Below are 18025 nucleotides of genomic sequence, written 5' to 3' on the forward strand. Positions count from 1 at the left end.
TTATGACTTTAGCTCTTAAACATTTAGGTTTTTGTCTATGGGGTAAGAGTCCACATCCTTTTCTGTGAAGGGGAATATCCAATTTTTCCATCACCACTTATTGGGAAGAATCTTTTCCCCATTGAACTGTCCTGACATCTTGATTGAAAATCAGCTGATCGTAAATGTGAAAAAAGACTATTCTGGCCTACTGATCTGTTTATCTATCTTTATACTGATATCATACTACCTTGATGACAACAGCTTCTTAAGTGGTGTTGAATCAGTGTAAATCTTCCAACTTTATGCTTTTTCAAGATCTTTTAACCAACTTCTTCAGAGCCACAGCCAGAAGTCCCTCTTGGGCATACAATTTTGAAAGTCTATATAATGATTTATTTCTCAAGTCTGGTATAGCTACTTGGTCTGCTGAATGAAAAATCTCAATAAAATAAAAATAACTGGTGCCAAACTTGCATATGTTGCGGGTTACTTTGTTCCTAACCTAAGTGATTACATAAATTACCTAATGATGGTCATACCATTATAACTAATTAAAATCAACACTTTTGCATCATTATCTGTATTAATATCAGTAACAAAAAATACACACATCTTCATGCCTGCTTATCCCACATGAGAACAACCATATTTTTCTAGATTGGATGAATAACATTGGTAGAAAGCTGAGAATAAATTTAGCTACAGATAGAATAGGATCATCACTTTTTCATATCTGGGCCTGATAAGCTTTGACTATTCTGGAATACATGACTGAATAACATGAACAAAGCCAAGGGAAAACAGGTTTAAGTATCAGTGGTGTAATAGGTCCAGCTCTTCACCTGTGGTTGGTAGCCAACAGTAGCCACACAGCGGTGATCCACAAAAGTGAAGATTCCCTCAATGTTGTGCCGAGAAATAAACTCTGTTGGCTGACAAACATTACTCATGTCTGTACAGTTGGGAGAACTAGTTACCTGAAAGTAAAGAGATAAAAACAAGATAAAATGAAATCATTTTTAACAGATGTATTTCTCATCTCCTCATGGTCATATACAAAGACATGAGGCTCCCAATTTTAGGAATTTCTGAGCTTTCACATCATATTCAGAGAGAAAAAAATGGCAATCACAATCAGAGACGGCATGAGACCTAGTTCCACCTCCACATATGTACTCTTTACCAACTTTGTGAAAAAAGATAAAAATTCATTCAACCCAAAACTCACCCACTTTCATTTAGCTAGGCTGTGTTCATTATTCAGATTGGAAAACTAGTCTCCATTAACCAAGAAACTTACCTAGTTTTATGACAAGAATAAAAATAATTGCACTTTTCCAGTCATGTAATGATAAAATTAAAAGATCTCTCTTCTCCTGTTAGTTAGGAATAAAAAATTCAGCACTGTAAAGCTCACAGTATGAAAGATGAGGGGAAAAGATATCCTTCCTTCTCTCAACCTTTTCAGCTTCTGCTAATCAACAGAAGCAAACTATGAATCCCATGTTCTTCCAAATAGCTGAAGTTTTACAGAATTCTTCATTTGTATTCAGAGTAAAAGAAAAATAACATAAGTCCTGAAGGAGATTTCTTCTTATTGGAAAGGGATGATATAAGATTTCCAGGGCAGATGATGGAGTAGGAGGAGCCTAAGCTCACCTTGTCCCATAGAAACAACCAGATAACAGCCATATCAGTGTGAATAACCCAGAAAAGGACCCAAAGACTGGAAGAATGGTCTCTACACAGCCAATTGTAGAGAAGAGGCCACACTGAAGAGAGGAGGAAGATTAGAGACGCAGTCAGGAGCTAAATGGATCCACTAAACAGACCCATTGGACTATCTGCGGGAGGGAAGGGCTCTGTGGGCACTGAGAGGGGAAAAAAACAAACTCTGGCACCATGAAGCCCCCACAGGGAAGACAAATCCCAGTAACATTTGGCTCTGAAAACCAGAGGAGTCAAATTTCAAGAATTCTTACAAACAGCAGGGCTTAAAACCTGGAACACTAAAAATCAGCAGGCTCATGGGAAAGCTGAGAGGGCAAGAGGAAACTAAGTCCGTACAAGCCCATGGAGATAAAGCATAGAAGTAGCATTTTGAAAAACACCTGGGGTATATGGGAGGGAGATTTGTTTACTAATTTCAGAGTATGTGCTGGAGGGGCAGGGATCACTGGGAAACATCTCTAGGACTAAAGGAGCTGGCTGGTGCCATTTCCTTCCCCTGGACCCCCAGCACAAACACATGGACACCTGCAGGAGCCAGTGTAATACCAACACTTGCTACTTCACTTGCTAACAGCAAGCCCCACCCATGCATACACCAGTGGGCACAACCCCTCCAGCCAGACTCAACTCCAGGTCTTCTCCCATAGGAGACTCTTGCAAACCTTGCTAATACTGTGCACCCCCACTCCTGCATTCTCCTGCAGTTCACTGCTATTTACATCTGGCAAATGCCTGGTCTGATTCAATTTAAGCCCATGGTAGCCCAAGACTGGCCCACTAACAAAAAAAGGACCAAACTCTGCCCACAGCAGACAAAGAGTCATTGCAGATGACTTGACTAAAGGCAAAAGCTGCTCAGCCATAACAGCAGGGCACATGCAACATGCATAGGAGATGCCACCAGATTCTGGTGAACAGGGAACATTGTACTGCAGGCCACTACTGTCAAGAGCAGATGTAGCTGAATTTCCTAACACATAGAAACAGGGAGAGAGTTAGACAAAATGATGACACAGAGAAATACATTCCAAATGAAACAATAGGACAAATCACAGCAAGAGACCTAAACAAAAGAGAGATAAGTAATATGCCTGATAGAGAATTTAAAGTACACTGAACTTAAAAAAAGAATGGAGGACCTCAGTGAGACCCTTAACAAAGAGACAAGAAAACATTTAAAAAAAAAAAAAAAAAAGCAGAGATGAAGAACCCAACTGAAACTAAAACTAAAAATACACTAGATGGAGGGATCCCTGGGTGGCGCAGCGGTTTAGCGCCTGCCTTTGGCCCAGGGCGTGATCCTGGAGACCCGGGATCGAATCCCATGTCGGGCTCCTGGTGCATGGAGCCTGCTTCTCCCTCTGCCTGTGTCTCTGCCTCTCTCTCTCTGTGACTATAATAAATAAATAAATAAATAAATGAATAAATAAATAAATAAATAAATACACTAGATGGAATAAATAGTAAACTAGAGAAAGCAGAAGAACAAATTAGCAGGAGGACAGAATAATGCGAAACAATCAAGCTTGCTTGAGAGCGAGGGAGAGAGACGAAAAAATAATAAAAATGAAAACAGATGTAGGGAACTTAGTGACACTAGCAAGCTTAAGAACATTCACATTATAGGGATCCCAAAAGAAGAAAAGAGAGAGGGAAAAGGGGGCAAAAAATTTATTTGAATAAATACTAGCTTCCTCCAAATCTGGGGAAGGAAATAGAAATCCAGATCTGGAAGGCACAAAGTGCCTCCAACAAAATCAAGCTAGGGGAGTCCACACCAAGACATACAGTAATTAAATTGGTAAAATGCAGAGATAAAAAGAGAATTTTAAAAGCAGCAAGGAAAAAGAAACAGTTACATACAAGGGAAAACCATAAAGTAATCAGGAGATTTTTCAGAAAAAACTAGAGGGAGTAACATATATTCAAAGTGCTGAAAACAAAGAAACAAACCAACAAACCTGTGGCCAAGAGTGCTCTCTCCAGCAAGACTATCATTCACAACAAAAGGACAGATAGTTTCCCAGACAAGCAAGAGTTAAAGAAATTCACGACCACAAAATCAATCCTACAAAAAATGTTAAAGGGGATTCTTTGAGATCATAAATAGGGGCAAGAAAAGCTGGAAACACAAAACCAGTATAATTAATTATGTTTATAAAAATCAGTTAAGGGAATCACAAAATAAAAACATGTAAAGTATGACACCAATATACCTAAAACGTGAAGGGAAGAGGAATAAAGAATGGATTCAAACATAAGTGACCATCAACTTAATGTAAACTTCTATACGCATAAGATGTTATTCACAAACCTAATGGTAACCATGAAATAAACCAGTAAAAGGTATGCAAAAAATAAGAAAGAATCCAAGCATGTCATTAAAGCCAACAAACATTAGAGGAGAGAGCAAGAGAAGGAACAAAGAACTACAAAACCATAAAGCCACTAACAAAATGGTGATACTTATCAACACTTTCAATGAAAATGGACTAAATACTTCAATCAAAAGATACAGGATAACAGAATGGATAAAAAACCAGACCCATCTATATGTTGCCTACTAGAGACTCCTTTCAGACTTAAAGACATATGCAGATTGAAAGTCAAGAGTTGGGGCAGTCCGGTGGCGCAGCGGTTTAGCGCCGCCTGCAGCCCAGGGTGTGATCCTGGAGACCCCGGATCGAGTCCCACGTCAGGCTCTCTGCGTGGAACCTGCTTCTCCCTCTGCTTGTATCTCTGCCTCTCTCTCTCTCTCTGTGTCTCTATGAATAAATAAATAAAATCTTAAAAAAAAAAAAAAAGAAAGTCAAGAGTTGGAAAACCATTTATCATGCAAATGGAAGTATAAAGAAAGCCAGGGTAGCAATATTCATATCACACAAAATAGACTTTAAAACAAAGACTATAACAAAAGACAAAGAAGAATACTATATAATCATAAAAGGAATGATCCAAAAAGAAGATATAACAACTATAAATATTTATGCACTCAACATGGCAATACCCAAATACATAAAGCAGCTAATAATAAATATGAAGGAAGTAATTGACAGTAAAACAATAATAGTAGGGGACTTTAACATCCTACTTACACCAATGGATAGATTATCCAAACAGAAAATCAACAAGGAAACAGTGGCTTTGAATGACACATTGGACCAGATGGATCTAACGAATATACTCAGAACATTCCACCCTAAAAACATCAGAATACACATTGTTTTTAAATCCTCGAAAAAAATAAATAAATAAAACAAATAAATAAATAAATAAATAAATCCTCGAAAATAGAATAGGAAATAATTTCTTTGACAGTGGCCACAGCAACATTTTTCTATATATGACTCCAAAGGCAAGGGAAACAAAAGCAAAAACAAACTGTTGGGATTACATCAAAATAAAAAGTTTCTGCAAAAGGACAGATAGGAAACAATCAACAAAACTAAAAGACAACCTACAGAATGGGAGAAGATATCTGCAAGTAACATATCTAATAAAGAGTTAGTATCCAAAATATATAAAGAATTATACAACCCAACTAAAAAATGGGCAGAAGACATGAATAAATATTTCTCCAAAGAAGACATTATACAACCCAACACAAATGCTCCCTCTGCCTGTGTCTCTGCCTCTCTGTGTGTCTCTATGAATAAATAAATAAATAAAATCTTTTTAAAAAAAATTAAAAAAAAAAGATGCTCTTTTTCCATCTTCCTTTGCCCCTTCCCCTCACCTCTCTCCCTCTCTTAAAAAGAAAAAAAAATTGTGAAATCACTTATACACTTCATAAAATTGATGTTAATAAATTAATGTAATGCTATATATTAACCATACTGGAAATAAAATTAAAAAAATAAATGTATGGGACACTTGGGTGGCTCAGTGGTTGAGTGTCTGCCTTCAGCTTAGGGCATGATCCTGGAGTCTTGGGATCGAGTTCTACATCAGGCTCCCTGCATGGAGCCACTTCTCCCTCTGCGTATGTCTCTGCCTCTCTCTCATTCATAAATAAATAAATAAATAAATAAATAAATAAATAAATCCTCATAAATAAATAAATAAATAAAACCTTTTTAAAAATGTACAAAGAAAGCAAAAGAAAGAATGGAAAAAGGAAAATAGATGATGCAAATATGGAAAATTCATACTTGCCTGCAGTCTGCCAATGGCCACTAGGCAAAATTTGCTCCCCTGGCCAGCCTCTGGATCATCATCTGGGAGGGAGACACCTTCAAGAAGGTGAAGTTAAAAGGTTTAACAGGGACCTCAAACTCAATCACCTTCAATTCAGATAAAAATGATTTAAAACAGATGTATGTATGAAGTGACTAGATATAAAACAATAGAGTACTGAATGATAAGAATAAACAATTGCACAAAATTTACCATATTGCAGATACTGTTTTAAAAGTTTTTTAGGGACGCCTGGGTGGCTCAGCGGTTGGGTGCCTGCCTTCGGCCCAGGGTGTGATCCTGGAGACCCAGGATCGAGTCCCACATCAGGCTCCCTGCGTGGAGCCTGCTTCTCCCTCTGCCTGTGTTTCTGCCTCTCTCTGTGTATCTCTCATGAATAAATAAATAAAAATTAAAAAAAATAAAAAATAAAATTATTTATTTAAAAAAGTATTTTTATATGTATTAATTCATATATTTTACTCATATGAATTGTAACAAACTGCAGAGTACAAGTCCCACTCAAAGTATTCTAAAAAACTATGCTGGCCAAACCAAATATATATGAAGACAGTCATTTATTCTATGACTATATCATAGGCAGAGAACAAATGTCTTGCCCAACTTGTGGTTTTAAAATATGCAAACAATCAAAAATGAAATTAAACAAACACCAATAGTTACTTATTTATGTCCTTTGGAAAAAAGGATAGCAAAGTTTCAATGTTACATGTGGAAAGGGAAAAAGACTGCATTTTCTCCCTAGTCTTTGCACATATATTGTCTTTTTATCAAGAAAAATATTATTTCTGTGAGAGCAATACAGAAGTATAAAAGACCATGTATACTACAAATGTATGGTTTTTACAGTATATAAGCTAAAAAGCTCAAATGTCACTACACTTAAAATTGGTTTTTCTTAATTACATTTAACTACCATTTACTGAATGCTTACTATATGTCAGACACTGGGCTAGGTGCTTTTATTACACTAAATCTAATCCTCAAAATAATTCCACATGGGATATATTATCTCCCAATTATAGATGAGAAAATTGAGGGGTTCTTTTTATAAAGGTCAAGCGTCTTACCCTAAGTTATACCATCAGTAAGTGAAAATGCCATAATCAAACCATTTTTCCAAATGCAAAGTTTAATCTCTTCCCGAAGGTGGTAACCTTTCCTCCCCCTTTTATCTTAGTTTCACTTTCCCTACAATCCCACTTCCCAATTATACCCATCCAGCAGGGAAGTAATAAAGTGGTAGGATCTGGAAATTCTGACAAACCAGTTTAAAAGGCTGATCCCCATACCCCAAACACCCTTCTCACAGTTTGTTTGACTTCAAGTTCTAATAAAGCTAAAGTGCTCATATCTTGATTTAAAGCCTTTAAAAAGAGTATCCCACTTATAAGTTACTACAATCAAGTCATTTCCCTCTTCTCCCTCAAAGTCTTGCTCTTGCTTTAGGAAGCTTTCCCAAATTAACTGCTTTCAACGCCAACTGTTTCTTTGCAAACAAGTATGAGAAAATAGGTATTCATTATATACTATTATGAATCTGAACATTTAAAAATTCCATTCTGTGACAGAGCCAACACTGAATCATTTTCAAGTCTGAGTAATCCATCTCCCCAGCTGCATATAAAAAAGGGGCAGGAGTCTGCTTTTTTTTTTCCTATTTTCTTATCATGGTTTATACCAAAGTACATTTTGCATACATGATACATGGTACATGATAAATGTTAGCTAACTTTCTCGGACTCTGTGACAAACCTGCTGCACCACAAGAGAAATCCAACTTTCCTACCTGCTGGGGGCCAGGCCTTGATGTAGCCTGTACAATGGACCACCACAAAGTGAGGTTCCCCATCCTTCACAGAGCCAAGTCCATTCCTAGAAGAAGTACATGTGTGAGGAGAAAACCCTACTCAATAGCATTTAAAAGGCAACGCTGGCTTAGTACCTTTAAGCTTAGGCTCTTGCATGTTTAGAAAACTGATCACTTTTTGACCTTTCTCCCCAAAAGTGAACACCATATTTCTGACCTTGCCAAAGTAAAGCAACAAAAAGATACTGCAGCAGGAACTAGTAGGGCAACTTATTTAAATAAGATGAGCAAAGCTGTAGAAGTTCAGAAAATATTGCCAGAAAATAAATAACTGGGAAGTGAAGCATGAATGTGAGGGCTGCTAAAGGAAGTACTACAGTAAGATAGTTGAAAAAAATGATGATCTCTACCAGTATGTAGCCATCTCTTTGGTTTTTCATTGTTTCGGATCTCACCTGCATCTGTTTCTCACAAAGCTCAATCTATTCATGGAGACTGGGTCCACAGAGCTATTGCCACATCTGTTTCAAAGAACGGAGATATTAAAAGCAATTAAACTGTGCCATTTAATAACTTTCCATCCATTAACAGCCAGGAAAAAAGGCTCTGGATACAACTAGACACAGAAGGAGAAAGAAGTCAGGCTTGATATTTCTAAAACTTATAACTGCCGAGAATCTGAAGTTCAAAATGTTCCATATATTCTTCAATTGCAGAAATTCTCTACATTGGGGTCAGTATACATTTTGTGTAAAGGACCAAATGGTAAATATTTCAGCTTTTGTGGATCGTACAATTTACTGCAACTAGGCCATCAGAGCATAAAAACAGCCATAGACAATATATAAACAAACGCACATGGTTATGTTCCTATAAGACTTTATTCACAGAGTTGTGGTTTGCACATTCCTGTTCTATACCACAACCCAATCTATTTGCTATGTTTCCTTATTATTTATCTTGCTCTTACCTATGTCTCTACATAGATCATGTTCACATATTGAGACATTCTCTCCCACCCTCTACTTTCCTCCTTTCATTTCTTTAAAATAATAGATTAAACTTACACAGAGTTTAATGCACTAGTCTAAGCATCTTTACACATATTATCTCACCCTTATAACAACTTTATGAGGTTGATATAATTCCCAATATTAGGAGAAATCATAACACAAAGTTGTTATGTAATCTGCTCAAGGTTTCAGAAGATAATGAGTGGCAAATCTAGCAGTCTAGGTTCAGAAGTTAGTCTAAACCACTAAGTCACATAATATTAAATTCTAAAACTCTCAGGAAACCTTTCTTAATATCCTACTCATCATTTCTAATAAGCATCCTCTCAGTACAATGTAGGTAATTTCCACTGTATAACCTGAACTTACTTTGTGACTTTAAGAGGTATCTTTTCAGGACGCCTGGGTGGCTCAGCAGTTGAGCATCTGCCTTTGGCTCAGAGCGTGATCCTGTGGTCTCCAGGATCAAGTCCCGCATCAGGTTCCCTGCAGGTAGCCTGCATCTCTCTCTGCCTATGTCTCTGCCTCTCTCTCCCTGTGTCTCTCATGAATAAGTAAATAATCTTAAAAAAAAAAAAGCTTTATTTAAAAAAACAAAAACCCTCTGCTCCTAATTTTTCTTATATCAATCCTCAACCTGACACTTACCTCATACGGCAAATAAATGATCTCCTTGAGCCCATACACATCCTCATGGAAGACTGCTGACCTTCCTTTTTCACTGTTCCAGTCTTCAGATCAAGGATACGCCCTGAAAAATGATGTGAAGAGCAGTCTGGAGTGTGTTCTTATATATGGTGAAAAGGAAGGGAGAGAGACACTAGAGGCAAAGACAAATAGTATCCTATTCTGTCCTCCAATCTCCATGCTTATAAAAGAACACACCAAGTAGGGGTTGGATTTTTTTCCAAGTCTAAAATATCTCAATTCCCATCAATGAATCTTATTCTTAAGTTCAAAGGCAGCACTGAAGATAACTCTGTGCAAGGAAAGAAGATGGAAGTGGAAAGTAGTGTTGGCAAGAAAGAGGCTAGGCTATATTCTTGGGTCCCACTTTCATGCACGTGCATGTACACATATGTGCACACATGCACACTGAGGGAATGTCACTGTTTAAAAACTAATAATTTGGGCAGCCCGGGTGGCTCAGCGGTTTAGTGCCTGCCTTCAGCCCAGAGCATGATCCTGGAGACCCGGGATCAAGTCCCACGTCAGGCTCCCTGCTTGAAGACTGCTTCTCCCTCTGCCTGTGTCTCTGCCTCTCTCTCTGTGTCTCTCATGAATAAAATCTTAAAAAAAAAAAAAAAAACTAGAAAAATGAAATTCATAAAAACCTAAAAGAAGGAAAAACTAAAACACAATTAAATTATAACAGACTTTCTTGTATTTAATTATCAGGTTTTTAAAATTTGATTGACTGAGAGGGACAGAATGTGCATAAACATGTGTGTGTGAGAGGAGGGGGAGGGACAGAGGAGAGAGAGAATCTCAAGCAGACTCTGGCTCACCATAGAGCCAGACATGGGGCTCAATCCTACAACCCTGAGATCACAACGGGAATGGAAACCAAGAGTTGGGATGCTCAACTAACTAAGTCACCCAGGTGCCCCTTAATTACCAGTTTTGATCTGCTTTCACTTTAAATTTTTTTCTAGAGTTGCTTAAAGAGCAGATGTGTTTCCTTTTTTTTTTTTTTTAAGATTTTTATTTATTTATTCATAGGGACACAGCTAGAGAGAGAGGCAGAGACACAGGCAGAGGGAGAAGCAGGCACCATGCAGAGAGCCCGACGTGGGACTCGAGCCCAGGTCTCCAGGATCATGCCCTGGGCTGCAGGCGGCGCTAAACCGCTGCGCCACCGGGGCTGCCCGCAGATGTGTTTCCTATAGTGAGACACTTGCAAAAGGACTAAAGAGCATTAAAATAGGGGGAAGAAAGAAAACAAAAATAGAAATAAGACAAAAAAATAGTACAGATACAAACAATAAAAACAACTTATACACTGATAACCACTCTCCTCTAAAATAAAAATCTATTATCACAGAATCCAGTATAAAGCAAAGATATGCACAAACAGGCAGAAAAAATAGCAGGTACTCATATAAATGAGACAGAAACATGGATAACTTAATTCTTTTAAAATGGGAAAAAAAGTTCATTGTAGATTTGGTTTTTACTGTTTTATTTACACTAATAAACTTTTACATGTGTACGGTCACTAAAGAAACATTTTCTGGGATCCTGGGGTGGCTTAGCATTTTAGTGCCTGCCTTCAGCCCAGGGCGTGATCCCAGGGTTCCAGGATCGAGTCTCACATCGGGCTCCCTACATGGATGGAGTCTGCTTCTCCCTCTGCCTGTGTCTTTGCCTCTCTCTCTCTCTCTCTCTCTCTGTGTGTGTCTCTCTCATGAATAAATAAAATCTTTAAAAGGAAAAAGAAATATTTTCTAAGGATAAGCTACAAATTATCTGCATGTGGATAGAAAAAAATTATATTCATTATAGGAGAAAATTCTAGAAGGCGTGTCAGAGTCAATGAACAAACTGAAGAGCTAAAACACCTCTTCTGTTTCAGAAAAAAATAAAGGGCTTCCCATCCATTTTCCATCCATATAATTCATACCTGTCAGGGCATTTTCTGAGGTGGAAAGCTGCTCACGAAGTTTGTCCACGTCATCTGGATGCACCTGATCATAGAGCGTGCTACCAAACCATTCAGACTGTGGCTGGTTCAAAACAGGGGTCACTGAGTCAGAGACATAAACTACCCGGCCTGTCTCACATGAGACAATAAACAGAAAGCCATCTGCTGCCTCCAAGATCAAATGTTTGAGTTCCTGTCCAAGGAAGAGAAATAAAAGTTAAAACTGAACTTTTCAACGTCAAGTATTATTCATGAAAAGAAGACACTTCAGGCCTTATGCATCTCTCTCTCTCTCCATAAGCGTTTCTGGCTCCTGCCTGATCCACAGCCCCAGCTTTGTACTCTAAGTGTCATTGCCTTCATGACAGCTTTTTCTAATAGATATTTCTTCAATCTATGTCACTATCCACCTCCTCCTCTTTATCTCACTCAAGATGGGGAATAAAAAGGCTTACCATTAACAATAATTTAGTCCTTGATCTCACCCTCTCTGGTCTCTTTTTAGGATCTTGCTCTACAAATACTCTCATTTTCACTCTTTCCCCTCAGATCTATAAACATGATCAAGTTTTCTCAATTCTAAACAAACCTTTTCTCAATTTTGCCCAGCTCATCTCTTTTTCAGTGCCACGTTTTATTTAATGTTATCTTCAATGGCTCTATTCTCTTACCTTTCACTTATTTCTCAATCCCACTATAATTATCACTCTGAAGAATTATTGTTGTTTGCAGCAGATCACCAATGTCCTCCTAACTGCCAATTCAAGCCCCCTTTTCTGGGTCTTTATGATGTTAATCTCTCTCCAGAATCTGGTGATATCCATTCCATCCTTCTGTTTTTCTCTAGCTTCTAAGACACCATCTTCCAACTTTTACTCCCTTTCTAAATGTCCTTTCTCTGCTTTAGGCACTCTTTCTTCCCTTAGTTCAAGTACTAAGTATAGATATTTCCAAGGTTCTATCTCAGGTTCTCTTCTCTCTTTATACCATACTCTATCCCTGAGAGATTATAGCCACTCCTCCCTGCTATGAAATGATCCCCAAGTCTACATCTCTAGACTGGTCTAAACTTTTTTTTTAGCTTTAAGCAGACCTAAATTCCAACTAACTTTTAAATATTTCCAATTAGATACTCTACCAGCAACTCAATTTCAACATTTCAAAACTAGTCATATTTCCCCCTCCAAAAATCCTCTGTGCTCTTCTAGCATTTCCTTTCTTAATTAACAGTACCACCTTCCTATCAGGCTAGAAGACTCAAAATCTAATTACTCTCTCTCATGCTCCAGTGATATTAGTTTTATCAATTCTATTTCCAATACTACATCACCATCCTAGTCATCTTACACCAAGACTAAAGAAATGGTCTTCCTGCTTTCATTCTCTTGAATCCAGCCTTAAAATGCTACTACACAGACTAATATATGTTTTTTAGAGGGGTGGAGGAGAACAGGAGGCACAGAGAGAGAGAGAGCATTTGCTGAAGTTATTCCCAGTATTTATGACACTAATCCCTTACCTCTCCATGTTTATCCATCTACAGGACTTTAATACTGTGCCTCTATGATACAACTAACTGTGTGTTTATATTGTGATTTATTTATTTACAGATCTATTGCCACTAATGACTATCTCTAATCTCTTTATTCTTTTCATAGCACAAAGTACCTGATTAGCCCACAAAAGGTGCATAACTGGAGTCTGTTCAATCAGTATCTCTACATAGATTGTTAGAATAAACTGATTAACCATTTCAATGTACATGTATATAAAATCCATGCTATGTGTGCTTTCATATAGATACCCCTGTTTAGAAAAAAAAAATTTTTTAAGATTTTATTTATTTATTCATGAGAGAGACACACAGAGAGAGAGAGGCAGAGACACAGGCAGAGAAAGAAGCAGGCTCCATGCAGGGAGCCCAACGTGGGACGCAATCCCAGGACTCCAGGATCACGCCCTGGGCCAAAGGTAGGCACCAAATCACTGAGCCACCCAGGGATCCCCTGGAAAATTATTATTACTTTCTTCCAAACCACATTCCTTCCTTCTAAGCCTCTGAATGAAAGGGTGACATTATAGGCCAATTTTTTCTTCCTTATATTTCCTATCTTCCAAATTTTTCTGCAATAGCCATGTGTTATTTTTAATAATCAAAACAGAACATGGCTTTCTTTTTTTTTTTTTTTTTTTTAATTTTTATTTATTTATGATAGTCACAGAGAGAGAGAGAGAGAGGCAGAGACACAGGCAGAGGGAGAAGCAGGCTCCATGCACCGGGAGCCTGACGTGGGATTCGATCCCGGGTCTCCAGGATCGCGCCCTGGGCCAAAGGCAGGCGCTAAACCACTGCGCCACCCAGGGATCCCAGAACATGGCTTTCTTACTCTTAGAAGTCTTTGCTGATGACCATCCCTACTCAGACCTGATCATTCTATTCACTTTAGCCATCCTCCACTATATATTTATCTAGTCCCATATAAATTATTAATGTGTTTTAAAAAGGTTATTTCTCAGGGTGCCTGGATGGCTCAGTCAGTTGAGTGTCTGACACTTGATTTCAGTTCCGGTCACGATTTCATGGGTCAGGGGATCCAGCCCTACATCAAGCTCCACGCTCAGTGTACAGTCTGCTTGAGATTCTCTCCTTCTCCCTCTGGCCCTTGCCCAGGTCACATACACACTCTCTCTCTCTTAAATAAACAAACAAACAAAAAATAAATAAAATCTTTAAAAAGAGGTTTTTCTTCCTTAAACACATTTTCCTCCCATTTTTCACTTATGTGTGTATCTAGCCATTCAAATATTCATATTCAGACTGATTTCCAAAAACTCACATATTCACATTCAGACTGACATCCCAAGCAGCTAGAAATGTTTTTGCCTTACCTATTTTTCTCATTACATGTAACAGAGCAAATCTCTAAGGAATGATGACTGCCTTGTTAGACTCCTTGTATCACTAAAACTGAAAGCTGCTTCAGGAATAAGAAATAGATTTCTTCCATCTTCTATAACCCTACAGCCAACGAAGAGAACTGGTTCCATGGACATGGTCATCTCTTCTTCCTACAATTCCACTCGTTTCATCATATAAGCTACATCCACGAGTGAAGTTTAAAATAGCTATAAGCTTGCAGTGCCTAGGTTAAGTGTCTGCTCTGCCTTCAGCTCAGGTCATGATCCCAGGGTCCTGGAATCAAGCATCAGGGTCCCTGCTCAGCAGAGTGTCTGCTTCTCACTCTCCCTCTGCCCTCCCCCCACCTGCTAGTGCATGTTCTCACTCTCAAATAAAATCTTTAAAAAAAAATACCTATAGGCTTACCAAATAGTTTGCACAAGTCTTCTGTACTTCTCATTGTTCCAATGCTAATGAATATTATTATTATTATTATTTTTTTTTTTTTTGCTTGCTAATGAATATTATAGCCAGGAATTGAAACTACTTTCTCATGGTGGAAATTTTTCCTTAACAGGGTAGCCCAGGTGGCTCAGCAGGCAGCCTGGGTGGCTCAGCAGTTTAGTGCTGCCTTCAGCCCAGGGCATGATCCTGGAGACCCAGGAAGGAGTCCTGTGCCAGGCTCCCTGCATGGAGCCTGCTTCTCCCTCTGCCTGTATCTCTGCCTCTTTCTCTCTCTGTCTCTCTCTCATGAATAAATAAAATCTTTATAAATAAATAAATAAATAAATAAATAAATAAATAAATAAATAAATAAAATTTTCCCTAACAGCTGAATTCTTGTACTTTAAGTAATATACAGACTCAGCTCTTCTCTGACTTCCAATATAAGACATTAGTTAGAATTATGGTCATCTACCCCCAAAAGATCAAAACTTTCAACAGATTCTATCTCAGAGTTGTACATCTCAGACACCTGATCAGTGAGGAACGAAGGCTTGTAGGTGCCATCAGTGGATGTATTCCCAGTTCCTCGCAAAGACTTCATGTGAGAGACTGCCATGCGTAAGATGGTTAACTTGTCTGGTTTTCGAGCCAGGGCACTACAGGTGGGCACCATGTCTGACAGTTCTGTGATGTAGGCTGTCATCTTGTTCCGTCGTCGTCGTTCAATTTCACTATGATTTTCCCTGCATAGAGAGAGGAGGTGGTCACATCTGGCCGTTTGGGAGCAGGTAAAGTGATATAAATATGGAGTGAGCTGCTGAAGAAATATAGTTTTTAGATTGAGGAGTGCTTAAGTCTCAGAAGGTAGAGTCAAGTTTGCCAATCTTCTCATGCAGAACAAGCATGGAATAGAAACTAACAAGGCAGACAGAGAATAAACAGTTACTAGCAATTCTATCTCCTGGAAACTTTCACTTCCTATATAGATTATCATTCCCCCAGAACAAAACAAAAAATGTTTTAAGAAATGATAATCTTAAAAGATGTTGATTTTATTCACTTTAGTTCCTCAGAGACAAATAATCTCAGCTTGGCTGACTCCATGGTTACTAATTCAACTTTTTAAAGGCTAAAACTAAAATGGCCAGTTTTTTCTAAAACAAGTATATTGCACAACAGCTGATAAAAGAATTGATAGCATAGATTCCTTTAGTCTCTAAAATGTTGCCTGTTCTCAGCTTCTCTCTTACTCTTAACTCTAGCAGGCAGAATGGAAGATTTTGAAATTTCATTTGTCTCATTAATGCACCAAGTCCTACCTTCTTTATCTGGATGTGGTGCCAGTGCATTGAGCTCAAAAGATTCTAAGACATCATCTATTAGAGATCCCTTTGGGTCACTAGTTGGAACCAAATGAATTGGAGGATAAAAGTGGAGTGAGGAGGAAAAGGCCTGAAAACAGACAATTTGGATCTCAACAGCATAAGTAGACCACTTCTCCAACACTGATTTCCTCAAAATCAAAACAGAATTTTATCATTGTTAAAAATAATAACCCAGTAGTTTTCAAGTAGGATTTCTGAAAAGCCCCATAGTTTCTCAGTGTCTTCAACCAGGATGCCTCAAAGAGAAAAAAACAATGTGCTGCTTTACTGCTTCGTCTTGAGCAGCTTTTGCTTTATCTTTTTTATTTACTTCCCTTACTATTTAAGGATCCTATCTGAATAAAAGTTCTTTGTCAAAACAAAAAGAAAAATGAAAACTGACCTAATATAAATCTTTTTAAGAGAAGAGCAAACTATAAGGTTAAGCAATAAGTGACTTTCCCAAAGGAAGAACTCATTCCCAATTAATGCAATGGTCTTCCCACCATATCATGCCAAATCAGCTTTTCGAAGAATTAAAGAGTTAGCAGGAAAGGACAACAAAATGGGCTTGTGGACCTGCTGAAAAAGGAAATGAGATGAGGGGGGAAAAGTAGTAAAACCAGGCATTGGTATCAATATCTCCTACTGAGTGGTCTCAAATCATAGAAGCCAGAAAACAGAAAAATCTGGGCATACCATTACAATATTACCATATCGTAATATTTCTACGTTATTGACAAAAGTCTCCAAAGAGAACTTTACAGCCTCCTTCCCAAATGGCAAAAAGGTCTCACTATATAGGTCCTATTTGTTAATTTGCCTGAGAAACAGAATATTCAACTTTCAAACTTAAAGCACCCATCTTCTTAGTATCTGATGGATTTCTGACACTGAAGTCCAAAAGGCTAATCTTTTCAAAAGCCACATCAAGGCTGCTAAAACTTTTCCAAGAAACCACAAAAGATTCAATCACCAAAGCAAGACGATACTACTATGACACAGTAATCTAGCCTGTGAGTCTAGAAAGGTGTGCTTTCTAGAGAGGTGTGGAATAAATGCTAAGGCCTAAATATTGAGAACTAATTGCAAACACAGAGATATTTATTAGCCTTCTGATAAAAGAGTATTTTCCTGTGAAAGCACCAACAGGCATCACTGCCCTGCTTCTAAAGCCTTTTATTTTGTAAAACAGTGCTGAGATAAAGAGGAAAAGAGAAAACTATAAAACTAATAGCAATTTCTTAAATTCCTTAGTAAAGTTCCCTCAACTCACCCACTTTCTGATGGGGGAGGCCAAAGTTCCTGTTACACACAAACTTCTAAAAAATCTTGTCCTCTCTTGCCACAGATAAGGAAAGACACAAAGAGAAAGGGGAAGAAAAGAGCAGAGTAAGAAAAAGGAAAAAGCAGCATCATCTGCTTCATCATGCTGAAAGATACTGTTTTCCTACCTGGCAAGTCTCTCTTTATCCGCAGAGCTCTGCTCATCATCCGACCTAAAAACAGAATTAATGAACTAAGCTAAAATTAAAATAAAAAGAAAGAAAAAAAAAAAGAAGATAGATGGATGGATAAATGGAAAGAAGGAGAGGGGAAAGGGAAGGAAAAAGGAAATAGAACAAAATAGATGCAGAGAAGGGAAAATTAAAATATACACAGGAACCTTGCCTATAATTCTATAAAGCCATTTACTAGGATAAAGAAAAAGTAATTTACAGGACAAAGGTGGACATAAAAGCAAGGCCAATATTCATTATAAATTAACATAGTCTGAACACAGAAAACACTTTGCCATCAATCTCTGTAGAGACCAACAAAATAGAGTTTGAACAAGAACCAAACAAGGGAATACCATTTTCACACACTTCTTCCAAAATAAAGTTATATTCACATATGCTATTTTTTTTTAAAGATTTATTTATTTACGGAGATCCC

General features: G+C 37.9%; 1 protein-coding gene across 8 annotated transcripts in view; it reads right to left on the reverse strand.

The window, feature by feature from the left end:
- Positions 1-18025, reverse strand: part of ARNT (aryl hydrocarbon receptor nuclear translocator) — a 71518-nt gene that overhangs the window by 15109 nt on the left and 38384 nt on the right. For 6 of the 8 annotated variants that reach the window (XM_038562159.1, XM_038562154.1, XM_038562151.1 and 3 more), the window contains exons 5-12: positions 17542-17586; positions 15253-15466; positions 11357-11570; positions 9382-9484; positions 8176-8241; positions 7700-7785; positions 5869-5945; positions 825-959 (exon numbers count right to left, since the gene is read on the reverse strand). In XM_038562159.1, coding sequence (XP_038418087.1) covers positions 825-959; positions 5869-5945; positions 7700-7785; positions 8176-8241; positions 9382-9484; positions 11357-11570; positions 15253-15466; positions 17542-17586 — 940 coding nt within the window. The remainder of the gene's footprint in view (positions 1-824; positions 960-5868; positions 5946-7699; positions 7786-8175; positions 8242-9381; positions 9485-11356; positions 11571-15252; positions 15467-17541; positions 17587-18025) is intronic. The other 2 variants (XM_038562158.1, XM_038562157.1) reach the window with 1 other exon arrangement.

The sequence above is a fragment of the Canis lupus genome, chromosome 17 (assembly GCF_011100685.1).
Source record: "Canis lupus familiaris isolate Mischka breed German Shepherd chromosome 17, alternate assembly UU_Cfam_GSD_1.0, whole genome shotgun sequence".
Classification (NCBI taxonomy): Eukaryota; Metazoa; Chordata; class Mammalia; order Carnivora; family Canidae; genus Canis; species Canis lupus.